The sequence below is a fragment of the Daldinia decipiens genome, assembly GCF_022478715.1.
Source record: "Daldinia decipiens strain CBS 113046 unplaced genomic scaffold F4813scaffold_17, whole genome shotgun sequence".
In the NCBI taxonomy this organism is placed as follows: Eukaryota; Fungi; Ascomycota; class Sordariomycetes; order Xylariales; family Hypoxylaceae; genus Daldinia; species Daldinia decipiens.
The window spans coordinates 114336-139344 of record NW_026054560.1 but is presented as its reverse complement, the minus strand read 5'-3'; the positions used below and the strand labels follow the sequence as shown (position 1 = coordinate 139344).

Genomic DNA, 25009 nt, shown 5'->3' with positions numbered 1-25009 from the left:
GAATGAGGATATGACTTCAAAAGAGATAAACGAGCTAAGATAGTTGCTCTAACTTGCATGGTATTATCAATCTTAAAGCGACGAACCTATGCTACAACGTGATCATTGAGCTCCGAATTTAATTTATTTCGTTCAGGTTATAACGGATAGGTCCGGGGGGTTATTAAGGCGGATTAATCAGTACGTGGAAATGAGGAAACAGGAATGACATTGTTAACTTGACAACATAGACTCTGAACAACCAGCTGACATAATATCATTTTAACAGTTGCAATAACTTCCAATTATGTATGTGACTTGGACACAAAAAGAAACAGTCCGAACATCTTACAGAATAGGGGGTATCCGGCCACGATAGTATGTATACAAAACGAGGCTCCGGCCAAACTAGTGCCATGCCCTCGCCGTATAGCAAATAAGATCCTTCTGGCCTGTAAATAAAATGGAAGCAAGGTCCCACCTAATATATAACTATTGTAGCTATGTTAAGTCCAGAGGGGGTTTTACTCTATCGAGCCCCTATTCCGGTATAGGCTTCGATTCTCGATGTTAGCCCGATGCTCATCCCAGTTCCACCAACTTCAAAGACGAACTTATCCCGTATGTGGTGTCGGAGGTAACTACCTGTCTCACAGACTTAGAAGCCCCAAAGTCCTCTTCCGCTGGATTATCCTACGAAATAGTGTCGTTGATGTTATTGCCACCGGCATGAAGTGGTGGATGATTGTCATCTTGGCCCTCGGCACGCTATCCGCGCCGCTCTCTTCCAGCGGCTTCTCGGGAAGCTTGCGGCAGATCGAAAGCGACTTCGACGTTGGGTTGGAGCTTGGTATCCTTAGCGTCTGGTTGTTCGTTGTTGGATTCGCTATTGGGCCGATGGCGTGGGCGCCTGTGGCCGAGCTGTATGGTCGGCAGATTATCTATACTGCTATGTTCTTTTTGACTACTCTGCTTGGCGGTGCATCGATAGCTATACAGCACCAACATCCAGACGTTATTGATGCTGCGTTTTTTCGCCGGCGGTGTCTTCCGGGATGCGATTGCTCGGCCTTGGGTCCTTCTTTTCTTTGAACCTATAGTCTTAGTACTTTCGATCTATGCTTCGATCAGTGAGTCAGGTTTTGTGTATTAAATGCTTCTTGCTAACAGTTCTAACCTTAGTTTATGGGACACTTTATCTTACTTTTACAGCATTTCCCATCATATTTGGACAGGAACGACAATGGTCCCAGGGAATTGCTGGTCTCTCGTACTTGGGTATTATGACTGGCCAATTTTTTGCCATGCTCTTCTATATCGTCCTCGAAACCCAACACCGAAAAGCGATTGCTAAGGATCCTACTAAATCAACACCCGAAGCTCGATTAGCACCCGCCATGATCGGAGGAGTATTACTCCCGATCAGCCTTTTCTGGTTCGCTTGGAATACATTGCCGAATATTCATCGGGCTGTGAGTATTGTCGGTTCGAGCTTCTTTGGATTCGGCCAGGTCCTGCTCTTCATTAGTTTGATCAACTATATGATTGACGCGTATACTGTATTTTCTTCCTCTGCTTTGGCAAGTAGTGTTATTCTGCGAGCATTATTCGGCGCTGCTTTGTAAGGACTGGCCCCAGTTAGTTGTGACCATAATTGCTAACAACGTTATAGTCCATTATTCACACCCGTTATGTACCAGAACCTTGGCGTACAATAGGTTTCGTCGATACCGGCCTTCTTGGCTCTTGCTTGTGCACTGATGCCCTTCTTACTCAACAGGGTTGGTAAGTAGCTTCGTGATCGTAGCGAGTAGGCTGAGGAGGCTCGCAAGATTATGAATCACATATTCTCAAACCGCAAGAGGTGGAAAGAGAAACAAAAGGCCTTATAATGGTCCAAGCTCGATTTACGGTGGCTTCAGGAACTGTTGAGGAAATACATATTAAAGCATAATTCTATGTAAGGAGAAAGACAATATATTCCGGGTCACATACAAATATTTCATATCAACTAACTCAATTGTTACTTGAAGTTTAACGAAGGTTGTTAATATTACACTACAATATACTATTACGTGATTTTAGCAAAAGGCATAGCCCTACCCCTACATAAAATGTACCAACAGGTTATAGCAGGTTATACACTCGTAACATATTACATTAACTACCTTTTCTAACGAAACAGGATTAGAACTCAGACATTACCAAAGTGTAAGTCGGACATAAAAACTTGTTTTGTTTCTCAGTGAGTTTTATCAGGGTGCTTTCTAAATGCTTATGAAGCCTTGATTCTCTGCTATGACTATATTAGTCGCACCCTACCTAACAGCAAGATCGAGGTCTTTCGTATAGCCTATTATGATACATCTATCGATATTAACAGATGAGGATTCATGCCGTTGTTACCTTGGAAATTGCCCTGCTCAAACAGCTTGGCAGCGCGTTTAGCTGCCCGAAACACCTGGGCGACATGGGGGGGACAAATACGGGGTTCGGCTCAGCTAACAGGGGTTTGTTTGGCTCAGGTCAACTCGTTCCCGCAGCGGAACTTCCGCTTACAGATCTGCTGGTGATCCTCACGTTTCCTTCCCGATGAGCTCCTATCGGATCCTCGATGGCTACGGGTAGATCTTAGAACACATGTAAGTACCCAACCTAGTTATAAGAGAAGTAATTCAACACCATCTTTCAATACAGCGACGGTTCCAAGGTAGTCAACTGGAACTGCTGTTTATAAGTTAATGGGGTGATGCGTTGTCTTACCTAGGTTCGGCAGACATCCTAGTCTTCCTATTCATTTAGGTAGTCTTGGCCGCGATGAGGCGAGATGAAACCCACGACACCATCGCTCCCAACTGTTCTCAGTGTCGGTCGCTGAGGGGCTGAAAGGGGAAGGGGTTGCGTTTTGTCCTCACCAGGACAGTATCGTTGATGAGTGCCGATATCCGTCAGGCCATCAGCCTCAGTGAATAACGCGCCTATATCTAGCCATGACTTCTCAAAGTTTTCGAGTTTGGATTCCTCAGCTGCATTTCGATATTCAGTTCAACAGCCTTTCAGTTCTTCTTTGTGCCGGTCACATCTTAACATCACCGTATTATTCATATCCTTAATCTTCACCTGTTCCCGCTTTTCGCCAAATCACTCTTCTACACAACCTTCAAAATGCAGCTCACCGCCGCCTCCGTTTTTCTTGCCAGTCTCCTTGCCAGCAACGCTGTCGCAGGTAAGTCTGACTTCTATCGCTTCACCTTATAAAAGAATCGCATCAGCTAATCTTTAGCAGTGCCCTTAACAACACGTCAATCATCATCCGTTGAGGGCCAGGCATGTACCAACGGAAAATTTGATGGGTTCTGCCGAGCCGACGGTCGCTGCGGACTGCAGTTCCCCCCTAACGAAACATCCTTCCAGTTCATTTCTGGACAATGCGGTGTAGCTGATAGCACCGGGGGAGCCTTTGACGACTTCTTCGGCCGCAATAGAAACGACGCCAACGACGACGCTGCTACTGATGACAGCACTGATGACAGCACTAATGACGACAGTGTCGCGGATGACAGCGATACCGATGACGAAGCCAGTGATAGCCAGGCCTCAGTCGAAGGTGATGCGTGTACCAACGGAAAGTTTGATGGGTTCTGCCGAGCCGATGGGCGTTGCGGACTACAGTTCCCTCCTAACGAGACGTCCTTCCAGTTCATCCGCGGACAATGTGGCCGTTAAGTAGCATAGTCTATAGTCTGTATAGAAGACAAGATGCTGAAAGGAGGAGAGGATTTAGTAATACGGTGTCGTATAATGTAGCCCAGAACAAAATACCTGCGTTAAATCAATTCTTTATCGACTTGAATCTTTACGCGTGACTACTAGAGTGTGCGCTGCCTAGCTGATATACATGACATCTAGAGATACCAGTTTAGCTTACCATGCTCCCTACATCTAAGTCTTTGTGATATCCAACTTTAGCAAACAAAGCATTATCGGGGACAACCCCTTTATTTTTATTCTTATTTTTATTAATAAATATTCTATCTATCTTACAACGCTAGCCAGTCGAAATACAAAATCGCCATCGTCAAGCTTACTCTTCCTCATCATCCTTTCTGGGGTCTTCATAAATACCCCCAGCCGGCATGCTCGGGCGTCTCGGGGTATACCCCTTGCAGTACAAAGTCGAAATGGGATCGACAATAGGCGGCACGGACTTCGGGCCTCCAACCTTGGAGAAGACGAACTTCATCGGGAACTGCCACTGGTAGTCCAGGTGCGGTGGAAGCCGGAAGTACGGCACCGAGAAGACCGTGTTCGGGTACCGCAGCGCGACGAACGGGACTACGAGCTCCTCGCGCCCCGTGTAGAAGCCGTTTGCGTCCATGTCGTCGACCGTCTGCATGAACCGGACGCTGTAGTTTAGCATGCCGAGCGAGTTACCGACGTACACCTGTGCGATGAATTGTCGTGCGCGCCACGATCTTGTGGGGTTGGTGAAGCACTCGTCCTCGGCGTCGGGACACCCGTGTCGATGCGAGTACTCGCCCATGACTACCCCCGTGTCGCGGGACATGCTGATGGCACGCTCGAACTTGTCTGCGTCGAGGCCGGCGCGGAAGAGGTCGCCCCAGGGCGTGCCCTCGTCGTCCTTGGGGCCATCATCGAAGAGGAACCCAGCATCTACATACATCCAGTCATCCGAGCCGAATGGATTGCGCATAATAGCATCATACATGACGAATGCCTTCGCATTGCATACGGCGCTGTGATGTGCACGATTGTACCGCGGCTCGGGTCTCAGGTCCCCGTCCGCATCCGTGTATCCATCGAACTGTTCAAAGAGCGCCGGCTGCTTGGTCGCAAAGTTCTCCTTCTGATACGCGTTGTTTGGCATGTCCCAAATCGTCGGGTAATCATCGATGACGTGCCAATAATGATCACCGCGCATGCCTTGGACGGCGGCCTTCAGCTCCGGTGGTACATAGATGATGGTTTGTTCTCCCATTCTGGCTATCCGGTCTATCCGTCGAAGGTACGACGCGGATCTATGAATCGGTCTTGCGTTGTCTTCATCGGGGCGCGGATAGAAAAGGAGTACCATGGTTGGCTCATTAGGCTTAGAGGGCTTGATTTCGGGCTCTGTTCGGAAAGAAAACGGCAACATCATATTCCCCCCGCCGAAGAATTTCTGTCGCCATGTGGCGACTTCGTAGCCGAAAGGGATTGTGTAGGATGTCTTGTAATTCTTTAGATACTCTGTGGGTGATCTGCCGCGCTGTCCACCCCACGATATCAAAGGTGCGTTAAGGGGTGTGATGTCCCCTATGTTATTCAGCTTTTCTCGGTAGGAAGGACCTCGCGAGGGCGCTCCAACTGTGGCTTCTGTAGAAGACATCGTTATTGATAAAGTGAAAATGCTTATGATAAGTAGTGTAAGTGATATCTGGTGTATGTTTTGTGTGATGTATAGTTCGTGTGATCAAGCAATACTCTAGAGAAGCCGGACTTTACGGCATATAAGTACTTCTAGGCGAACATAGAGATGTGCTAAAACAGGAATAAAACAACAGACTCAGTTTGTTAGTGTTCTTCAACAGGTCATATCGTGACTGCCGTGTAAGAACACGCCGTTGTGTATAGGGTAACAGGGATGTATATCATGCTATTAACTACCTTACTTAGTATTCACCCACATCTGATGCCTTGGCATGAGTCAATCTGAATCAGGTATTTTTTAAATGTCGGATTTAGAATAGGACTTGGATGACTGACCGGCTCGAATGCAATATATGCTTAACCTAGCTTGATAGTATAAGAATTCAACCATTTCCGTTCGAAGGGCAGGCTGTACTCTCAAATGCTGTAAACAAAGAAGGGTTCCTGTATGTAGTTACCTTACTATAGGTTGAGTTCTTTGTGGTAACAACGATATTATTTTCCTTGGTACTGGATTCGCATCGTGGCTGTGTACAGTTAAATGCCCAACCCAATCACAGCTTACCCAAGTCTTACCAATTTTAATAAGTACCAAATATTGACTTCATCCTTATGTATTGGCTAGAACGACTTGTATATCTTAAGTTAGGTTACCTAGGGTAATAGGATGATAGATTAAGATTATGGATCTTGTTGTACTTCATGTAACGAAGCCGGGAGCTTATGGGACCTATGATCGTATAGTCTACGTAGACTCGTAACAGATAATTGCTGTCTAGGCCTCCATTATTATTCAGCTGGGCAAGCAGACATCGTGAAGGTTTACTTGAGGACAGTTAGTTCATATCTCTATCCATGCTAGAGACTCAGCAGCGAGAATTTAGTCGGCACGATGCGGCCATCGCGAGACTTGCCTGAGTAAAAAGACTATTCGACCTCTAAGTGAACCCTCTGAGGCACCATATGATCCTGGTGCCAGTTCGTTCATGCAGCGACTAGCCGATACTCCTATGTTTCGAGGTTGATACTACGCCCAAATCGCGCGTAAAGCTCAACTTTCAGCTGCGTCATCTCGTCCTTTAGTCCACCAATCTTGTCTTCAAGTGCCGACACCTCTTCCTCCACTCTTGTAGTCGACGAGGCTAATAATTCTTGTGCCTGTGGAAGCGGTAGGTGGAAGAAAGCATCACCAATCTTATAACTATGGTTAGGTTAACCGTTAGCTACGTCTAAACCTGAATTTCACCAAAGCTCATATATAATGTCCCAGGCTAGAGTTTAGAAATTTAGGCCGGGGATCCTTACGGCACCGTGTCGTCTTCGTCTGCAAGCTCGAGTTCAGTGGATATATCGTCGAGTTCTTCCTTCTCCTTCTATACGATGAAATGCTCTCCGTCAGTACATGCGCCGCACTCATCCGGTCAAGTGGTTTATTCCCCATACATTCTTGGCCTTCAGCTCGTCCTCCAGGTTTAATTCACGTTGGTGTAGACGACTAAACCTGTTGATCTTGTCCTGGTCCTCGCGGCGCACCTCGACCTCATCGCCGGCCGCTTCATCCTCTTTGGTAAGCTAACATAGGAAAACAGATGGTTAGTATATTGGGAGTCTAGTTTTTTTTTTTTTTTTTTTTAAGAATGTAGAGAAACGAACCATGCGCCTATTCATTTTGTAGGAAATCAGTAGGAAATCAGTAGGAAATCAGTAGGAAATCAGTATGTGCTTCCTTCAACTAGGAGCAACGTACTAGGGGGGGCTGTCGTAACTTCAGAAGGTGGGGTGAATTCTGGGCGCGTCTATGTAAGTGCTTAAGTGCCGGTATGTAACCTAGACGTGTAGCGGGTATATTGCGATAGATAGATAGATATGTAGATATGTAGATATGTAGATGTATCGATGTATAGGTAGGATCTAGAGGGCTTAATCACATGATCGATAAGATATTTAACTTCTACACAATTATTTATTTACGGAAACTTCATAAACTCGCACTTAACATGTCTAGGTTAAGATACTGTCTTATAAGGTATCATGCATATAACATATGTTGTTATTTTGAAATATCGTTAAACTTAAGCGACCCTAACGCTATGTACCTAAGTTAGGTAGGCAATACCATGATATGTAATAGTACATCGGGGCTAACTGCCACCGGGCCAATGAATGCATTAGGCCTTCCTAAATATTATCACTTTTTTTTTCTTTTCCTTTTGTACATAATTTAAGTAGACCGAATCCGTTTGATACACCAATCATACCACACACTAGGTTAGAAATATGTATATTGGGATGCATTTTTCCTTTAGGTATTCCCTTTAGGTAAAAGCGAGCCTTCCCGACAGGTTTATATTTCCTAATCATTCCGAACTTCTGTTCCTTTATGTCGTGATGGATTCTTGACGCTGTTCAAATATTCATACATCATTAAAACCCCTCCCGCTTTACCTTGAGGTGCTGCCAGCAGACTGCGATTAGTACTTCCCCCAAGTATCTGCGTATTGACAGGGGTCTCTCAGCGGTTCAGCACGCCGAAAGGATATAGGCGAATTAAGTCATTTCAGCATGTCGCAAGAATATATGGACCACATGGATCAGGAGTCTGACGACTACAACGAGATCCGCCCAACTTTTTACATTGGCCAGCATGACTCGACGAGATTGGAGACCTTGACCGATTTACAATATGGCCAAGTCTTGAATGCTGGTGTAAGTAACCAAGATTTAGAATATAACTTACCTATGTAAATATACAACAAGACTTATTATATTTGCAGTTCAGCTTTGTCACAACCCCGATTACAAATGAGAATTTCCATCAGCGCGTTGTGGAGTTGGTCAAGGCCAGTCTATCAGATGCTAGATACAATGAGAAAGCCGGCTCTATTCTCGATCCTGTGGTACCTCCATTGACCATCGAGGATACTACCCTTTTCCCGGGAACCTATACGAGCGGGCTTGTCGCCTATTCTAGTCCTTGGATAGACTTGTGCTCTCCCAACCATGTTATCTCTAGCATTTCGAGGCAGGTACTAAACCTCGAAGTTTCTTATGCTAACTTCTGCGGGGCGAGGAGCATTATAATCCCCGGACCCAGGGAAGACTCGGTCAGAATAGGCAACGGTCAAGGTATTGCGCAGTATGCTCGAGCTATCCAAGAAGCATTTTCCATCGGTACTCGGGTCAGCATCATCATTCATATTCCTATGTATCGCGAGCCAAGTCTGGAAGAGAGAGTGCCGCTTCTATCTGTGCTAGATAGCAATGCGGACCAGACATCTGTTGCTGGACAGGAAATAGACCTCTTCAGTTCCTGGGATTCTTGGCATATTATCCGTTCTGTTTGCGATTACGACAATAGACTCTTCGTTGGTAAGTACACCTTGAGCTACCTTTTATGTTGGATAATACCATCCATCTACTCCTTATCACGGGATCATTATAAGTATAATAGTGCTGACTGGAGGAATACGAAGCGCTCAAAATTCCGCGGGTTCTTCCAGAGAAGCAACTCCAGACGAGGTGGTTCTCCGAGCCCCTTCAATACTTGACATTCAGTCCCCAAACATTCCAGACGAACAAGGCCGGCCATCCTTCCCTAAGCCGCTACCACCAGGACATGATTTTCACTTACATGCGCTTAAAAAATGCCCCCTACTTTCTCCTCTGTGACGTCGGCCCAGAATTGCAAGCAGACCCTCATCCTAAACAGATAACGTCGGCCGAATTCCCGACTCTCACCGAGGCCGCCGCACAACAAACTGCAAATGCTAGTGAAAAAATCAAGTCCCAAGGGCAGAACGCCTACTCCGCCTATCTCCGACATCTCGAGAGGCAGCAGGAGTCCCTTAGCGAACTGGAGCAAAATACCCTGGCCAATTTCCAAGATTGGCTGCAGTCACCATTACAACCGCTCTCGGACAACCTCGAGTCCGTCACGTACGAGGTCTTTGAGGGCGACCCGGTCAAGTATTTCCAATATGAGATGGCAATCGCAGCCGCACTCAGGGACTGGGCCGCAGAGGGCAAGCCCACATCTTCTCCTGGCGGTGAGGTAGTTATAGCGGTTGCCGGATCTGGTCGTGGGCCGCTTGTCACTCGTGCTCTGAAAGCTAGCCAATCTACTGGCGTTCCTGTACGCGTCTGGGCTGTTGAGAAGAACCCCAACGCCTACGTATACCTACTACGGCAAAACCAGCGGGAATGGGATGGTCGTGTCACCGTCGTCAAGACGGACATGCGTGCGTGGAAAGGACCACTACTCTCCGATTCGTCTTCGTCTACCGGCCCCGTCTACGGCAAAGTCGACATATTGGTGTCTGAGCTCCTAGGCTCGTTCGGTGACAACGAGCTGAGCCCCGAGTGTCTGGACGGGATTCAACACGTGCTAGCACCGCAATTCGGCATTTCGATCCCGGCGTCGTACACGGCGCATGTAAGCCCCATCTCAACGCCTCGTATCTATGCAGACATCTTGCAGCGGGCTAGCTCGTCCCCATCGAGCGACGCCTTCGACACGCCGTGGGTGGTACGACTATTCGCGCTGGACTTTGTCGCGGAGCGAGTACCTGATAGACCGCGGTTCCAGCAGGCGTGGGAGTTCGCACACCCACTACCGCAGGCGACGATGGACGCGATGGAGGCCCGGCGGGCGGGTGGCGTGGCAGGAGGTGGTGGGGGTAGCATGGCCGGCGCGGTCGGCGCCAACGACCACAACACGCGACATTGCCATCTCACCTTTGTGTGCCGTACCCGCGGCGTCGTACATGGACTCGCGGGTTACTTCGAGTCGGTGCTGTACGCGCCTAGTGGAGCCGCCGATAGGGCAGGCGAAGAAGGGCGGGAGCACGGGGAGGTGGTTCAGGAAAAGATTGAACTGAGTACGCTGCCGGATATGATCGATCGGAAGAGCAAGGACATGATTTCTTGGTTTCCGATCTTCTTCCCGCTTAAGGTGCATCTATCTACAACCCTCTTATACGGATATGCTAACTAATAATTCTTAGCAACCACTCTATTTCCCGCCGGACACTGAGTTGGAAGTCAGCATGTGGCGACAGACAGACGACGCAAAGGTATGGTACGAATGGATAGTCGAAGCTTTCATGTGGGTTGGACCATCCCAGCGCGTCAAGGTTGGGGGTTCGGATATGTGCAGCAGCCGTAAAGTGGCCTGTCTCTTGTGATTCTCCTATAGGTACATAGAAAGGGCGGTAGGATGTCAACTGGTTACAGGATAAGACAGTAGGAAAATAATTGCTCTACAAAGCGAGACAGCAAAAGCGGCAGGAAACATATCGGGGGAAAGCTGTTGTATTTTGTGATACTTCTTTTATCACGAAGCTCTATCGAGGATTAGGATCACTAGGTTAGCGAGTCGGGTAGGCTCTTCGCCTTCGCGACGAATGAAAAAAAAAGGACTAGCATAACCAGACGTAAAACCCTTTTCTCTATGTTTTGTTTTGTACTCCTGGCCAAGCAGCCAGCCAGACTGCCCGTATATAGGCAACATCTCCTGCTGTCGAGATGTGCCTGGTGCCATCTTTATCTGACCTGCTTCTCCCAAGGGTACCGTGGCCGTACTGCACTTCAACCGGGGTATATATCTGCCGCCTTTTGTCCGACCGTGTGCCCCCCCAAGTTCTCGTCTATCCGCCCATCTTGACGTCGCCGCTGTCGCCTTTGTCGGCGGCCTTGATCCACAGCACGTTGTTGCATCTGGGTACATGTTAGTCGTTTCCACAGTCTATCTCCCCGAATTCCGAGGCTGGGGTTGAAAAGGAGGAGAGAGGAGAGAGGCGAGGGCGAGGGAAAGGGAAAGGGCACGCACCGGATCAAGATCTGCCCCAGGTCGCTGGTGAACTTCTGGTCGATGAACTCTTGCGCGTTGGTCAGTTGGATGTTCATGTAGCTGTCGGAGCTGACGAGGCGGCCGTGGTACTCGGTTTCGCCCCACTTCAAGCGCACGACGATGTCCTTGTTGACGCTGCCTGCGGTGTTAGTCTAGTCCAGTCTAGTCCAGCAGGGAAAGGCGGGTTTGGGAAAGACGTACAGGTCCTGCAGCATGGGCCGCGGGTTGATGGGTACGAACTATGGGTGTCGTGTTAGTTGGTTATTTATTATACGCGGTGGCAGATGGGGGATGTAGGGAGGGAGGGGGCAGCTTAGAGGTAGAGCTTACACTCATGGTGGAAGGGATTTGGGGAGGTTCGTGGCGGATTGGGTGGTTGTAGGTAGATAAATAGATTGATTAGATGTTTGGGGCGCGTCCAAACTCGCGGGAAGCTTTGAATCAAGGCTTGTAATAATCCGTAGTGAGGTACCTAGGTACGTACATGGAATTTTTGAGCTTTGTTTAATGCTTAAACTCCAGTTTGATTGATTAATGGGGGTAGTTGTAGTTAAGAGAGTGAGTATTTATATATCGGGGTACGCAGTATTTGTGCCCCGCACTCCATCTTGAAGATGATAAGATAAAGAAAGATGCCTTGTAACTATGGGTTTTCGACGACTTACAACATAAGAGTCGGAATTGCATATACCTCCCTCCCTTGTGAATGGTCGACTGCAACTTCAACTTCAACTTCAACTTCATATAGGTAGGTATCTAAGACTCAACCTACATATCTAGAACAACAACAACAACAACAACCCCTCTCAAGCTCTCTTGATCTCCCACTTCAAATCCTTAACACTAACTTCATCCCCGGCCTTCTCATCGTACTCATACCACTCGCCATCCTGCAGCTCAACCCCCTCGAACTTAGTATTCGACTCGATGCCATCTGCCAACCATTCTCCCTGCGCCGATTTTTAGAAAAAAAATTAACCAAAAATGGAAACAAAAAAAAAGCCGGTCAGACAGATAAATAAAATATATTCTGCTTACCTCGGGACTGAAATCCGTAAACTCCAACCCGCGGCAGTCGAACTCGATGATGGACTGCTGCTTAGGCGGCTCGCCCTGCGCATAGGGCTTAGGCGCCGTCTTGATCGAGCAAGAAGACTCTCGCTGTGCATGGCATGGTTAGTTAGAAACAAGCGCCGCCCCTCCCCCTCCGCCGAGCCGTCATAAAAGCAACGAGTCGAGTTGTTGTTCCGCGGGACCAACCTTGCAATTCTTGCACTTCCATACGAAGTTCGCCTCTCCTCTGCTTCCGCTCAACTCGTTGGTCTCCTATGAATAGAATTAGCAACTAGTAGCAGCTCCTCGGCACGTAACGCAGGTTGCTGTTCTCACAAATCTGCTGACCGCGACCGGTTTTCCATGTGTCTCCCGACACGAGGTGCACTGGACCGTGAAGGTATACCAGAACGGACTTTCAGCGGTATCCTTGGGTCGGAGGTCGGTAACCCTGTATAGTCCTCCTTATCAGCCGAATGGAAAATAGTGAAAAAACTCGTTTCCAAATTGCATACCCGTTTAATTCCGCTGTTAACGTGAGCGCATACATCGTGATTGGATCCTCTTTCCTTATTTCCGAGTTTTGTACTGCGTGTATTAGATGAGGGTCGATTGAGCCTCACTGTTCCAATATTTCAAAAGTAATACATATATTAAGTATCGTTTTAATCGGGGTGTAACCTTGAGACATGCATTTAAGAAGCAACTTGACTATTAAGCGGCAGCTACTTGGTAATTTTGCAGGTGGGGTCCACATACAATATTAGTCAGCAAACCTCCATAGTTACATACCTATGTAATTAAGATCTCAAAGGTCATCTTCGTCTCTACTACCTCTTCACTTCAAACCATCTCAACAGACCAATACTCTGATTAAGAATCCAATTATAATATATTAAAATAATAGTAGTAGTAAAATAATAGTAGTAGTAAAATAATAGTAGTAGTAAAGAATCTAGCATACAAAACGCTACACGCTATGATTACTATGCAATAATCGCCTTTCCGCTATCCTTATCCTATAGAAAGCATGTGATAACGACCAACTTTTCGTATCGTAGCTCGTTCGTGAATCGTCAATCCAACCGATGCACCATGTCGCTATGCTAATAATCTAATCAAATACTCAGCAAGTCTAAGCTCCGCTCATCCTATAAGTATAAAACCAAGCAATACGGGTAGTTAAGAAAAGAGAAAAGTAGAGGCGAGAGTGGGAGGTCGTCACGCGCATTATCCGTTATAGCTTTCGCTTGAACATGTATGAGCCATACATGCCACCAACCTCGGCGCAGGCGATAGGTATTTTACGCATACCCCAAAATGAGGCTCCCATCTTCCAAGGTCGAAGTCCGGAGTCCCTAGGTCCATCCTCGGGGCTGTGGACGCGCACAAGCCAAGCCCGGCTGCCATTCTCCGTAACTGTCCATCCAAGCTGCTTTACAACCGGTGACTTTGCTAATCGGGCGTATAAATCATCCGTAACCTCGATCACCTCTAATGGCGTTGAGAATTTCTTCATAATTGACGTATTTCGACCGAACATAGTAATGAGGTCGAGCTCCGTCGCCGTGTAGTCGGAGAGATCCAAGTATTTCAGCGAGTGCGGAATCCATTCCAGCTCTTCATCTATGTTATCATCATTGCTCTCGTCGGGCACAAAGAGACGATCGATGTCGGTGATCTTCAACCTCCGACCCAACGCAAGCTCTTCTAGATGCTTCGTTAACGGACGGAGTAAATCAATGTGCGACGCAGCCATTTTGCTACCCTTCAAGCTTAACGAACGTAAGCTCTGGGGAAGAACTGGTATCAGCTTGCTCAGATCATCCTCGTCCAGAAGCTGATGGCTCCGTGCGTCTACCCCAAGACTCAAAACCACTAATCCTTTAACTGCGGGGTGGTTTGCAATGAAGTCGATGACAACGTCTGCCGTTAGGAGCTTGCATTTAGACAAGTTTAGGTGCGTGATCTTGGCATCATGAGGGATTGACAGAAGCGCCTCGTTCGTAACGCGAGTCCCCGCGAGGTCTAGATGAGTCAAGTTCCCCAGTCGAGGGAGCAACGTCTCAAACACGGATGAAGGCAAAGTAATGCATTTGTGCAGAGACAGCCGAGAAATCGAAAGCACTTCCGGCCAATCGGAAAGAAGGATCGACTGGAAGGCGTTCTTGAAGTGAGTCGACGAACAGCCGCAGAAGTCGATACCCTGTAACCTCTCGAGCCCGAAAAATACCTTCCGCAGGACGTTGGCGTCGATCTCATCTTCGACATACTCCTGCGCTAAGAATTCACGAAGGAAAGGAGTCAACTCTAAGCATTGCATCAAAGTCTCGGGTGTCAAGTTGCGAGTAGTAGCTCGCTCGCTTGCCGTCGCAAAGAGCGTGGTGGGGTTAAAGTGGCTAAAGTCCAGCCGTCGCACAATAGTCCCCAGCTCTTTGTTCTGTGCGATGTGGGACAAGAACTTTCGGAAAATCCTCGAGTGCGGGATGGTAATGTTCTTGTAGAGCGCATTCAACGTTGCAGAGTGCAGCGTTTTCGACGTCAGCAACAGGGACATGAGATCCACGTTTCGAGCAGAAACCCCATTGGGTGGGACATCGAGAACAAGGTGATCAATGATCTGGCCTATTTTTCAAATTAAACTTGTAAGATGCTTATTCCAGTTATCATGGCGGCGTTCCTCTCAACTTACCAAGTATCTCCACGGGCAACTTCTCGATAATGGACTGTCCTGGAGAGGGCCTTTCGGGGTCCTTCTTCTTAATTGGAGGCGCCGGAGACCACACGATTTTCAAAGCCTGCAAATCCCCATAACTCTTGCTAGCCTGCCTCCCCTTCACACCTATCTGCTTCCAGCCTTGGAAGCCCTCGGCGGCGACAGCTGGGAACCAACAGCCGTGCAACCTGCTATTCGGTTGAGTTATAGGAGGAATGAACTGGGTCTGCGTGGCCATTTCCGGGGGCGAGGGCAAGTCGTCGACGGCTTCTTCAGCTTCTTCTGCTAACTTAGAATAAGACGATATCTTAGTGGAGGTAAAGTTCTGAGCTAAGTCTGAATCGGCCTCCCGCACCGAAGAGAAAGAGGACCGAAGAGATTTGTCCGGCGGAGTTGTGGTTTCGAGAGAATCCATAGTGTCACGCAGGCTAGGAGTAGGGCTTTGGCTAAGTTTGCTGGAGATATGCCTCTGGCTTGGGTGTCGTCCAACAGGAGAGGAGCTGGTTGTTCGATCCATAATCGGAAGATGAGCCAGGGTTGCAGTCGTGCAGGCGAGCGATGCAAGATGTGGTATCAATAGCGCAATGTCACTTCTTTTCTTTTCTTCCTTCTCTGGTAGGACACGACACGGCTTTCTAACCGTCCTCCAAGGGAACCGGCCAGGGCGCCAGGTTTCACCAAAGACACCAGAGGATGCAAAGTAGACCCAGGTTACCCGGATAGGCTTTTCTGTTAGTCAAAACGCCTATTTCTTAGGTAACAGGTTTCGTTGGCGCAATGCGGGGAAGGATTGATGAGATGGGTTTGCCGCCGGAATCACTTATACGTATGGTGAATATGTAGGTAGGTTAGTTAAACGAACCTGCGGCACGCGAATTGTTCCTGTTAGACCCCCTTCGTTTGCCGGGCTACGTAAAGAAACGGGGCGTTGTCGTCGTCGGTGTTTAGAGGCCGGGAGAAAAAAGCTAAAGGGGTGAGGGTTTATCAGTTCTTCATACGTAAGTATGGAGTATGAGAAACACCAAGCAGAAAGCTACCAGGTTGCACGTGTACGAGTTGTTCTTCCAATCTGTTTGTTTCCTGGCCTGCCAATATCAATAGTAAAAAAACCCAGCCTGAACCGTCTAATAAGAGTCTGGGTGTCTTGCTTGTCCTTCACCGTCTGATTTATTAGGGGATGTACCTAGTAGCAACAGCTCGCGAACGAAGGGTCCGCCAGTGGCCAGAAATGGTACGAGCAAAGCCTCCCATGATTCCATTGACCATAGATTGGGTAATAGAAATAAAGAATGGCATAGAGATGGATTCTTCTTTGTCACCTGAGCCAAACCCACCAACGCTTGTTGCCTTCGAGACTGGCGGCAAATGGTGAGAAATCCGAAAGCGCCTTGGCCATGAGCTCCGCTTAGATACTTATTGGGTAATGAGAATGTCAGACGACCTAGGCCTATTGTTACGGGGCAATATCGTCATCGCGATGTGGAATTTTTATTTATTTTTTAAATTAAAAAAAAAAAAAAACTTTGGGGAAGCTAGTAGAAGGGAAGGTCAACTTTTTTTTCTGGAGCTTCCGGAACGAAGGCTGGCTTTCCTCACTCTGTTATGGGGACCCGACTAGTTAAAAATTCAAAGCTAGCCGACTCTAGCGAAAGTTTAGTTCCGTGGCCCCCCGTCCGTGTGCTGCGTGGACCGTCGTTAATATTCTTAGCTAATTGGCGTTAAGACGTTCCTTCTCCTTTCCCCGGATTTGATTATACAATGTACGCGGTACTTCCTATACCTGATACATGTACGTATATCATACATACCTAGGTACCTATGTAGTACTGCATATACTTGCCTTCCTTATACATCTTACCATCTCGTATACTAATCCTTCCGTCTCCATGATATTTTCGAGGTACATGTAGGTAGTATTTGAGAATGATGGCGGCTGATGAAATACCTGAAACACCACGGTATGATCTGCTTGTTTCCCACTTGGAGGCTTCGTTTACAAATGCTTGATCCGAGCTCCATCTAGCTGCGATATCGCAGAGCTGAAATTACATCGTCTTACTACATCATACAGATTGGAAGTGCTTTGTAGTCATGTTAGGATATATCAAGCGACTAACCTAGTGATTTGGTCTCGTGCCTCCTAATCAGATGCTTTCGTTTCTTACTCCCTTTAGCTATTACCCAAGGCTGTTTAATAATCATGACAATTTGTTTTAAGTATTCCAGTTGAAAATAAGGAGAAGAGGATATAGCATTAGACTATCACCCTTTTACGGAGTCTTTGACCGCCTTTAGTTTCCGTCTTAGCCGACCCAACCCGATGATATATCGTGAACTTAGTTCCTTAAGCGCAACTAGTCAACTAGTTACGTTGGGACATGTGCAACCGAGTTCACGTGGCCAAAAAAGATAAACGAAGAGAGTCATCCAGGACAAATCAGACGCTCTAGGAATAAACATGCAATTTCTATAACTCCTCGGTAGGTGTTATTATTAGGTATTAGCCTTCTTTACCATGCAACGTTTGATGCTTACCCCTTGCCTGCAGAGACCGGGTGTGCCGATCTAGCTAAGCCGTTGATATGTATGTGCTGGACCTGCAGCACTTAACTAGATGGTGCATAGTATGCATAGTTGTTTGCGGGGAAATAGCCTCACATCTTGTTGGTAAATTCCGGACGGCCAATCACTTTGCATATTATCTACTCTATGTTTAACATTGCGGCTCATATTCCGGGTTTTACATAGGGGAAAGCTACCGACACGGAATGTTAATTACCCCTAAACTTACCTAAACTTATTCCCTGTAAGCGTAAGTAGGTAAGAGGTACATCCAAGTGGATAGGGAAACAAGTACCTAATTATATATATAAATACCTATATAGGTACCATGCATAGAAGTACTTAAGGTGGTATAAGTAAGACAGACGTAGGTACATATGTACCTACCTAGGTTAGGTACCTCGAGTTAAAATCAAGAATATTAACGATCCTATTTTGGATATAATTCGAAGATAACAAAGTAGATATAATTTGCTCGGGAGTCTTGCTGATACTTTACGTACATACATGTAGAGTTTACAATAATATCAATATATGCTCCCAGCTGAGTGACTCCAGGAGTCTGAACAATGTACAGAAACGCCAATATCTATCTAACCCACGTTTCCATTGGCGTGATAAATCCCCCCAAAACATACTCCGGGCTAGGAGCAACTCATCAGCACCATATCAAGCCTTTGCCTAGTAAATAGCCCCCCAAAGCAATAATTACCTAGGCGAGGCACTTTAGGTACCCCTTCCAGAGGTTTCAAGTCCCGAGACGCCAATATACGTGAAGCCTTATTGCATCCTCAACCCCAGAATGCCCTGTTAAATGCCGACTATCGTGTGGCTCAATGAACACCGTGAACTCCATGATTTCTAAGTAGACGCTTGGTATACCCATTGAAGCAAACACGCAGCAAAGGAGCAAATCATCTGCCGTTTACTTTCTTTCCGGCTCTCATACGATCTTTGCAATTATCGCAATACCATTTCACTACCACAACTGTTAGCTGATCCGTCCCTGATGCTGGGAACGTTTGATAAACTTACTATTCGATGGTGGTGCTGCTTTTAGGCCGACACAATCAAGATGGAACCACTCTCGTTCACAATCGTCGGCATCGCATGCGACCATCTCGCCATAACTGACACCATTACAATAACAGTACAGTGGCTCGTCAGCATCAACATCAGCGTCGTCGTCGCCCTGCATACTACCATTCGCATCTGCATTCGCGAGCCGAGCTGCGAGTTGCTGGGCTGCGCCTTTCTTATGGCTCCTCTTCCCATTGGTACTCGACGCATTTCGTGATGACCGAGACCGTGGTGGTGGGTCTGGGAACGATCCTAATGCTGGTGTTGACGGCTTACTAGCTCGTCCGCTCTTGGTGGTAACAACAGGTGTGGATACTGTTAATGAGGTTGGTGTAGGATCCCCTTTAGGTTCCGCATCGTCGCCTTTGGGTATGGCCTTGTTACTTGTAGTGGCGGTACTAGTACTGGCGATGGTAAGGACCGCTTCTTCCCTAGTAGCCTCGACCTTTACAGTAGCTACGGCTTCTTTGCTTTGTTTAGTATCAGCTGGGGGGCGAACGCCGTTATGCGCCACCGTAAGCTCAGGGGTTGTAGCCGCGATGCCATTTGGCCTGTTTGAGGCAGATGAGGCAGGTCGCTGCCGACCATTTTCTACAGTGGACTGTATCGAGTTTTGTCTCGCTCGAGACGATGCGGGGCGCGCCGAGGTTGCAGAAGGCGCAGGTGAACCGCGGGCGACGGCTTTAGGATCGAAGTTTGGTTGGATTGGAGAGGCCGCGATGGAAGGAGAAAGCACGGCGGCTGCGGTAGTCGTTTTGCTAGGGGAGAATCTCCAAGTTAGTAAACTGAATTACTTGAAGCGTAGGGAATAGGAGTAGATAGGAGGTATGCTCACCTCTTTTTCGAGGTACCGTTTACGGTAGGAAGAGCTTTGCGCTTCTTAGGCGGTTCGGGTGCAGGTGTTGCCCTAGGGCTCGAGTTTTTGGGCTTCGTCCCATTGCCGAAGACAGAGCTCATTGCGCGCTCCATTTGCTGTCCCCCATTAGCTGGCTTATTTGCTTCGACCTTTCGTCTCTTGGGTGGAGGATTCCCGTTGGGGGTGTTCGTAATAGTGCCTGAAGTAATACCCAGTCCAACAGGCGCGGCCGTTTCAGCGGCCTTTCGGGCCTTACTGCCATGATTATTATTAGACGCCTTTTTTGTCGGTTCTGCCCTGTGCCTATTCTCGTGGTCATCTACGTCCGAGTCTTGGTGTTGATTCTTAAGCCCTTTCTTAGCTATGATGGCTTGTTTTCTCGCGTCACTTCGTGCTGCAGCTTCTTCTGCAAGCTGCTGGGCCGCTGCTGTAATAGTAGCTGCCCCATCTCGGCGCGATCGCTCAGCTTGATTCGCTCGATTGATCCTGTTCTCTGGATAGGCCCAGTGTGTAGTGCTACCCCATTTAGCTTCGTCGCTGAACTCACCCTCGAGGTGCGGCCAGACGTCATTGATACGAGCCAGTTGTTTAGACAGCGCCTCGTTCGCAGTCGATATGACGTGGTTCTTCTCTTCCAAGGACACTAGCATTTCCTGGACTTTGAAGGCGGTTTGATGAAATAGCTGCCGTCGCGGGAGATTGCTCGGGTTAAATACCGTAGAGCTATAGTTATCGTCGATCGATCTAGTATTGCCATTCGCAGCGAACCCGCTTGAGCTATTCTGGGCGCTCATGGGCGTCGAGGCGGTGGCGATGCTACCGGATGCATCGTTGGTGTTTCTAGGTTCGGAGGGGCTCGACTTGAGAACGGCGTCGACAAGTTGGAAGAGGGTTTCTTCGGGAGCAAATATCTTTGCGTCGACTTCCTTTAGAAGGGTGAAATGTCGGACGAGGTCTTTAGGGAGCGACGTTATAGAATCGGTGAAGTATGTAATTGCGGGGAAAACCTCGATAGGTTGATCGTGACTATGGCCGCCTCCAAGCGAATCTCTTCCAGCGAAAGTGCGGGCTGTACCAGACGACGTTCGCGGGGGATTTGCTCGGGTTTGGCGAACAGGTTGAGCTCTTCTATTCGAAGAGGGACCAGCGTCCGCCTGAGGCAGCTTCGCGGTCTTCATCTTGGGATCTCAGGCGGGTTTAAATGGTAGGTCTAGTCGAGATAGGAGACGCGAGAAAACGGGAAGTAGATTTCTTGTTCGAGAGGTTCGGAGGCTTTGCGAAGAAACTGAGTCGACAAGCTTCAATAAATGAAGTTTATGTCATTTTGAGTATAAAAATAGAATGATACTAGTAGAAGTAGTATGAAGGGGAATATGAGTAGAGCTTCATAGAAGGGGGGAGGCGCAAAACTGCAAAGATGAGGTGGACAACCGGATGGATGAGATTTATTAATTGAGTCGGCCTAGAAAGTAGGTATACCTATAGCACTCTGCACCGCTGAGCCCAGTTGCTAAGTCCCCATTTGCGCGCGGGTTTCTATCGGCGGGCAACCCTTCTGGTATAATGTGGGCTTGTACATGTCTGTGCTACACACGGAAGCGGCATTTCAATTGGCAGACAGCACAGAAAAACAAGCGACCGTTGATCCGATAATTAATCCGCACGCTGGTTGATAAGATAAGAAAAGCAATGACTTCAACAGCCAAGACTTAGGCTCCGCTCTTGGTCTGCAGTCCCTACATACAAGCCTCGGTACACACGTTCGCGAGCACGTTGCCTAACCCGCGTTTTACCGTGCAATTACATTGATGCGCATTCATATAATCTTTTGCTAGACAGAGCTGGTATAACAGTATATTTATGAGATCTGTAAACTAAAACTTACTATAAAACAAAAATAAGAATATATTCCATTTCTAATCTCGGCCATTGTGCTGTGTTAAATATAGTACCGGTCTAACTAGTTATAATAGTATAACTATAGTTACATGTAACTAGATAGGTAGTTACCCAAGTATACTTTAAACAATATTTACAATCATTGCGCGGCAAGACTGTTTTCTACAGTATATTATTTATCCCACATCACTCGAATTCAGCCCCTAGCAAGTGTACATCGCCGGCTCTAACAAAATAATATTGAACGAGTACGCCTTAACGCCAATACAAAGGGTATGCTGCTTCGTTCGTCTACTCATTTCCGCGATCCCTCTTTCTCTATTAGCTTCTTTTGTCGCCATTGCCATTCTAGAAGTATGGGAATGAAGTGCCATAGATCGAACTCGGGCCACAGACACTTCAGAAAGAATATCTGGGTATTCTCATGACATTGCCATAACATAAAATCGCTCAATCTCGTAACACCACTAGTACGGATGAACATGTCCAAGGGTGGGCACTCGGCAGTATACGTGTGGCTATTGATAGTCTCGGTTGTGATACTTTCCGGGTTCTTGAACCTGGTTGGCTTCACTGGTGTTGACTGTAGAGGAGGCGAATCCGGATCTAATGCGGTAGTCGAAGACATGGAATCATCAACGTCTGATACGCCGTTTTCATCTAGGGACGAGTCCATAGGGGAAGAAGAGTCCGACCTTTTCGACTTGTTGGATCTTATCTTCTGTGTGATTCGTGACTGTGAGAATGGTGTGTTCGTTGATCGGGGTGATGTTGTGTATTCATCCACCGTAGCTTTTATCGCACTGGTCATTTCGGCCCTTGAGGTGTAAGGGAAACATATGTTGAGCACGGCACTAGTATATATCGTTAGCAACAGCCTCGCCGAGAATTGCTGTTGGGAGCTACTTACTCTTTATTATGTTTTGTCATCTCAATGGCTCGGTCGACGTAGGGCAACACATCGTCCGGGATTAAATCACGCTCTCCTAATACCCGGATACCAGCACCATACCGGTCGAGAAGCTCGCCGTGCTGAACAAGCTGTTCCAGCTTAACTTTAGCCATTGCCATCAGGCCACTAACCTCGTGCCTAGGTCGATTGAAGTTTTCGATACTGAATGCATATACGGTAACCACTTTGACGCCACACTTGTAGCAAATCTCGAGCACCCTCGCTAGGGCCTCAAATCCTAAGTGATGGCCTTCTATAGTTTCGATCTTGTGGTTCTTGGCGAAGCGCCTATTTCCGTCCATCTCGAAGGCGACATGCTGTGGTATAGGACCCTGCTTCAACGTGCCTATAAGCAGCTCTCGGCCACTTTTAATAACCCATTCTGCCGGCGGAGACTTCAGAATCCAGTTCCTAACATGCGAGAGGTAGAGGTCGGACATGGTTGAATTGATAGCGAATAAACAAAGGTAGAAAATGATTCAAGGAGAGCTATGTATTTTGCATTATAGGATGATGACGACAATGGTGGCTATGAGCTGTTATGAATTAGAATCGTAAGTGCTACTATGTATGTAGGTGGAATGTTCATATGATTGACAACATTGAGGCTTAGCAAGAGCTCCGATGCCTATCGATAAGCTTAGATGGAATTGAATTTCAGCTACCCTGTCATTTACCTCATAGGCGGATATATGTACTTAAAGATGTCCGACTAGGATTATTTAAGATAGGTACGCAGGTACCTTAGATAGATAATCTAGTACACATGTCCAATTCTAAGAAAGAGGTTAATGGTTCAATGACATCGTTTTCTGCATCTACGTGCTTATACATATACAATACCTAATTTGGATCGTGTACAACAGGATCAATAACATCTATCCAAACTACCTAAATGCTACCTCATTAACCCATTGACGAACGATCTACGATGCGCCGATAGCTGTCGCGGGACCTCGAGTTGACATCATGTCCTTTACGAATGCGCCGGTGACGCGCAGTCTTGTCTACGGACTTATTGGGATATCAATAGGCGTCAGCCTACTTGATATCAAGCACTACTTCTATATCCTAGTCGACTTGCATCTCTGGCAGTTTCACCAGCTATGGAGGGCTCTCATTTATCAGCTCTGCTACACCAATTCGACCGAGGTCCTATTTGCTGCAATGACTCTATACAACATGAGAGCAGTTGAGAGGATGTGGGGGTCCAGGAAATTTGCTGTAAGTTCAATTCCTTATTGCCGTGTTGGTGTTGGGTATCTAGCTAACGACAAGTATACTATAGACATTTATTTTCGTCACATCGTTATTCACGAGCTGGTTGACCCCCGCAATTTTGGCTCTCTTTCTAAGACCACTTACGCTAGGGCTCTTCAACTACCTCCCTGCCGGGCCTACACCTATAATCTTTGCGATCTTAGCCCAGTACCATGCTATGATCCCGCCGATCTATAAATATAAGATAGTAACATCAGCATCTACTTCAACAGACGATCAGACACAAGGCATTACGTTCTCTGACAAGTCATATCGATACCTCCTTGCATTTCAACTAGCTCTCTTTCAGTGGCCTGGATCTCTCCTCGGTGCGTTGGTTGGATGGATGTTGGGCCTCTCATGGAGAATGGAAGTTTTACCACGATCACTAATACGATGGCGATTACCCGGCTGGGTCGTAGGGATGCGAACACAGAGAAGGAGTCAGGAGTTCGAAGGGTTGCGCAGGAGACTCGAGGGTGAAAACGGATCTACAGCCGCGACAAGCGGCGCGCAGGGCCAAGCGAACGCCGACGGCGGAAGACGCAGGACCATGGGTCAACAAGTTATAGACCAATTCCAAGGCGCATTTTAGACCCATTAACAAGCAAATAAACAAAGACTTCAACTTTTACCCCATTGTTGGTTTGGGGTCCAACGTGTTCGGCCCCCAGAGGTCATTCGCAGCATTGAATACCTAAAATAGCATACTTACACAAGTACGGCGTATAGGAGATCTTGTTGGCGTATGGCCTATAGATAAAATGCACCCGTGTCCGATCAAATCAACTACCATGCCTTACACGCTACCGGCCACGACGGCTCCCTATTTTCGGGACCCGTGGTTTATTTAGAAGCTCCTACAAAGAGCGAGCCCAACATCCAATGCCATATTTAGAAAATTATGGCATTGCAGCAGCCATCCACGTATGCAGCAAAGACATTGCTGGCCAGCATAGCCCGGCTAGGGTCTAACAGGTATGTATGAGATGGAAGTGGCGTAAAAATAATTATGTATCTAGGTTACTATGTAATCTCGCGCGATACCAATGAATAAAGCCGTATCACGCTGAAGTATAAAGAAAATTAAAAGTAAAGGACCTACCTATCCACCCTTGTCACCGGTCCGAGCCGGGATAATTATGACGGTCGATCAACATTGCGCAAAGCGAAATTACGATTTTGATACATTTCTATACATTTTAACGCGCTAAAGTAAAGCATAGATATAGTTGCGATCCGTAGATGTGTCAGACCCTAATAAGACTACGCAATCATATCGGGTCTCTAATATGTGATAAGTGCGCGTTGCAGGGGTATAGTCAGTTGGCTGGATACACTACATCCAAGCTAATGTTGGTGAATTTAATAGTA

General features: G+C 47.3%; 11 protein-coding genes across 11 annotated transcripts; 4 read left to right on the top strand and 7 right to left on the bottom strand.

Moving 5' to 3' along the window:
• Positions 1 to 546: 546 nt before the first annotated feature.
• F4813DRAFT_389591 (uncharacterized protein) lies at positions 547 to 1697 on the top strand (the record flags this gene model as incomplete). Its single annotated transcript, XM_049246858.1, has 4 exons — positions 547 to 902; positions 979 to 1109; positions 1162 to 1600; positions 1652 to 1697. The coding sequence occupies 4 exons, from the start codon at positions 547 to 549 to the stop codon at positions 1695 to 1697; spliced, it is 972 nt and encodes a 323-aa protein (XP_049099377.1).
• Positions 1698 to 2598: 901 nt separating this feature from the next.
• F4813DRAFT_359792 (uncharacterized protein) lies at positions 2599 to 3826 on the top strand. The gene is made up of 3 exons (XM_049243370.1): positions 2599 to 2649; positions 2756 to 3205; positions 3266 to 3826. The coding sequence occupies exons 2-3, from the start codon at positions 3145 to 3147 to the stop codon at positions 3703 to 3705; spliced, it is 501 nt and encodes a 166-aa protein (XP_049099376.1). The 5' UTR covers positions 2599 to 2649; positions 2756 to 3144; the 3' UTR covers positions 3706 to 3826.
• A 237-nt stretch (positions 3827 to 4063) lies between these two features.
• On the bottom strand, positions 4064 to 5368 carry F4813DRAFT_389589 (uncharacterized protein; the record flags this gene model as incomplete). The annotated part of the gene is made up of 1 exon (XM_049246857.1): positions 4064 to 5368. One exon carries the CDS (start codon positions 5366 to 5368, stop codon positions 4064 to 4066), a length of 1305 nt encoding a protein of 434 aa, XP_049099375.1.
• Positions 5369 to 6417: 1049 nt separating this feature from the next.
• F4813DRAFT_380885 (Prefoldin, subunit 4) lies at positions 6418 to 7077 on the bottom strand (the record flags this gene model as incomplete). Its single annotated transcript, XM_049245612.1, has 4 exons — positions 6418 to 6610; positions 6715 to 6782; positions 6853 to 6981; positions 7063 to 7077. 4 exons carry the CDS (start codon positions 7075 to 7077, stop codon positions 6418 to 6420), a joined length of 405 nt encoding a protein of 134 aa, XP_049099374.1.
• Positions 7078 to 7871: 794 nt separating this feature from the next.
• On the top strand, positions 7872 to 10667 carry F4813DRAFT_75747 (Skb1 methyltransferase). The gene is made up of 4 exons (XM_049248871.1): positions 7872 to 8115; positions 8184 to 8778; positions 8883 to 10360; positions 10413 to 10667. Exons 1-4 carry the CDS (start codon positions 7972 to 7974, stop codon positions 10590 to 10592), a joined length of 2397 nt encoding a protein of 798 aa, XP_049099373.1. The 5' UTR covers positions 7872 to 7971; the 3' UTR covers positions 10593 to 10667.
• A 387-nt stretch (positions 10668 to 11054) lies between these two features.
• Positions 11055 to 11593, bottom strand: F4813DRAFT_389586 (LSM domain-containing protein; the record flags this gene model as incomplete). Its single annotated transcript, XM_049246856.1, has 4 exons — positions 11055 to 11124; positions 11237 to 11392; positions 11459 to 11496; positions 11588 to 11593. 4 exons carry the CDS (start codon positions 11591 to 11593, stop codon positions 11055 to 11057), a joined length of 270 nt encoding a protein of 89 aa, XP_049099372.1.
• Positions 11594 to 11756: 163 nt separating this feature from the next.
• F4813DRAFT_359773 (DUF866-domain-containing protein) lies at positions 11757 to 12992 on the bottom strand. Its single transcript, XM_049243369.1, has 5 exons — positions 12826 to 12992; positions 12647 to 12761; positions 12518 to 12583; positions 12296 to 12418; positions 11757 to 12207 (listed from the first exon to the last, which is right to left on the bottom strand). Exons 1-5 carry the CDS (start codon positions 12858 to 12860, stop codon positions 12064 to 12066), a joined length of 483 nt encoding a protein of 160 aa, XP_049099371.1. The 5' UTR covers positions 12861 to 12992; the 3' UTR covers positions 11757 to 12063.
• A 555-nt stretch (positions 12993 to 13547) lies between these two features.
• F4813DRAFT_380883 (uncharacterized protein) lies at positions 13548 to 15441 on the bottom strand (the record flags this gene model as incomplete). The annotated part of the gene is made up of 2 exons (XM_049245611.1): positions 13548 to 14935; positions 15003 to 15441. 2 exons carry the CDS (start codon positions 15439 to 15441, stop codon positions 13548 to 13550), a joined length of 1827 nt encoding a protein of 608 aa, XP_049099370.1.
• Positions 15442 to 18033: 2592 nt separating this feature from the next.
• F4813DRAFT_359772 (uncharacterized protein) lies at positions 18034 to 21105 on the bottom strand. Its single transcript, XM_049243368.1, has 3 exons — positions 19504 to 21105; positions 18624 to 19426; positions 18034 to 18567 (listed from the first exon to the last, which is right to left on the bottom strand). The coding sequence occupies exons 1-3, from the start codon at positions 20700 to 20702 to the stop codon at positions 18503 to 18505; spliced, it is 2067 nt and encodes a 688-aa protein (XP_049099369.1). The 5' UTR covers positions 20703 to 21105; the 3' UTR covers positions 18034 to 18502.
• A 300-nt stretch (positions 21106 to 21405) lies between these two features.
• On the bottom strand, positions 21406 to 23020 carry F4813DRAFT_359771 (Undecaprenyl diphosphate synthase). Its single transcript, XM_049243367.1, has 2 exons — positions 22334 to 23020; positions 21406 to 22277 (listed from the first exon to the last, which is right to left on the bottom strand). The coding sequence occupies exons 1-2, from the start codon at positions 22813 to 22815 to the stop codon at positions 21719 to 21721; spliced, it is 1041 nt and encodes a 346-aa protein (XP_049099368.1). The 5' UTR covers positions 22816 to 23020; the 3' UTR covers positions 21406 to 21718.
• Positions 23021 to 23125: 105 nt separating this feature from the next.
• On the top strand, positions 23126 to 24705 carry F4813DRAFT_359770 (uncharacterized protein). The gene is made up of 2 exons (XM_049243366.1): positions 23126 to 23599; positions 23664 to 24705. Exons 1-2 carry the CDS (start codon positions 23345 to 23347, stop codon positions 24228 to 24230), a joined length of 822 nt encoding a protein of 273 aa, XP_049099367.1. The 5' UTR covers positions 23126 to 23344; the 3' UTR covers positions 24231 to 24705.
• The last annotated feature ends 304 nt before the right edge of the window (positions 24706 to 25009 follow it).

What these genes read in the sequence shown, in the direction of transcription:
- F4813DRAFT_359792 (XM_049243370.1), top strand. Translation starts at nt 3,145, where the DNA reads ATGCAGCTCACCGCCGCCTCCGTTTTTCTTGCCAGTCTCCTTGCCAGC. An exon ending in TGCCAGCAACGCTGTCGCAG is followed by an intron (nt 3,206 to 3,265) that starts GTAAGTCTGACT and finishes AATCTTTAGCAG; the next exon opens with TGCCCTTAACAACACGTCAA.
- F4813DRAFT_75747 (XM_049248871.1), top strand. Translation starts at nt 7,972, where the DNA reads ATGTCGCAAGAATATATGGACCACATGGATCAGGAGTCTGACGACTAC. An exon ending in CGACAATAGACTCTTCGTTG is followed by an intron (nt 8,779 to 8,882) that starts GTAAGTACACCT and finishes AGGAATACGAAG; the next exon opens with CGCTCAAAATTCCGCGGGTT. An exon ending in CGATCTTCTTCCCGCTTAAG is followed by an intron (nt 10,361 to 10,412) that starts GTGCATCTATCT and finishes AATAATTCTTAG; the next exon opens with CAACCACTCTATTTCCCGCC.
- F4813DRAFT_359773 (XM_049243369.1), bottom strand. Translation starts at nt 12,860, where the DNA reads ATGTATGCGCTCACGTTAACAGCGGAATTAAACGG. An exon ending in TTAACAGCGGAATTAAACGG is followed by an intron (nt 12,762 to 12,825) that starts GTATGCAATTTG and finishes AGGACTATACAG; the next exon opens with GGTTACCGACCTCCGACCCA. An exon ending in TTACGGATTTCAGTCCCGAG is followed by an intron (nt 12,208 to 12,295) that starts GTAAGCAGAATA and finishes AAATCGGCGCAG; the next exon opens with GGAGAATGGTTGGCAGATGG.
- F4813DRAFT_359772 (XM_049243368.1), bottom strand. Translation starts at nt 20,702, where the DNA reads ATGAAGACCGCGAAGCTGCCTCAGGCGGACGCTGGTCCCTCTTCGAAT. An exon ending in AACGGTACCTCGAAAAAGAG is followed by an intron (nt 19,427 to 19,503) that starts GTGAGCATACCT and finishes ATTCTCCCCTAG; the next exon opens with CAAAACGACTACCGCAGCCG. An exon ending in AGCAGCACCACCATCGAATA is followed by an intron (nt 18,568 to 18,623) that starts GTAAGTTTATCA and finishes CAGTTGTGGTAG; the next exon opens with TGAAATGGTATTGCGATAAT.
- F4813DRAFT_359771 (XM_049243367.1), bottom strand. Translation starts at nt 22,815, where the DNA reads ATGTCCGACCTCTACCTCTCGCATGTTAGGAACTGGATTCTGAAGTCT. An exon ending in ATGACAAAACATAATAAAGA is followed by an intron (nt 22,278 to 22,333) that starts GTAAGTAGCTCC and finishes GATATATACTAG; the next exon opens with TGCCGTGCTCAACATATGTT.
- F4813DRAFT_359770 (XM_049243366.1), top strand. Translation starts at nt 23,345, where the DNA reads ATGTCCTTTACGAATGCGCCGGTGACGCGCAGTCTTGTCTACGGACTT. An exon ending in GGGGGTCCAGGAAATTTGCT is followed by an intron (nt 23,600 to 23,663) that starts GTAAGTTCAATT and finishes AGTATACTATAG; the next exon opens with ACATTTATTTTCGTCACATC.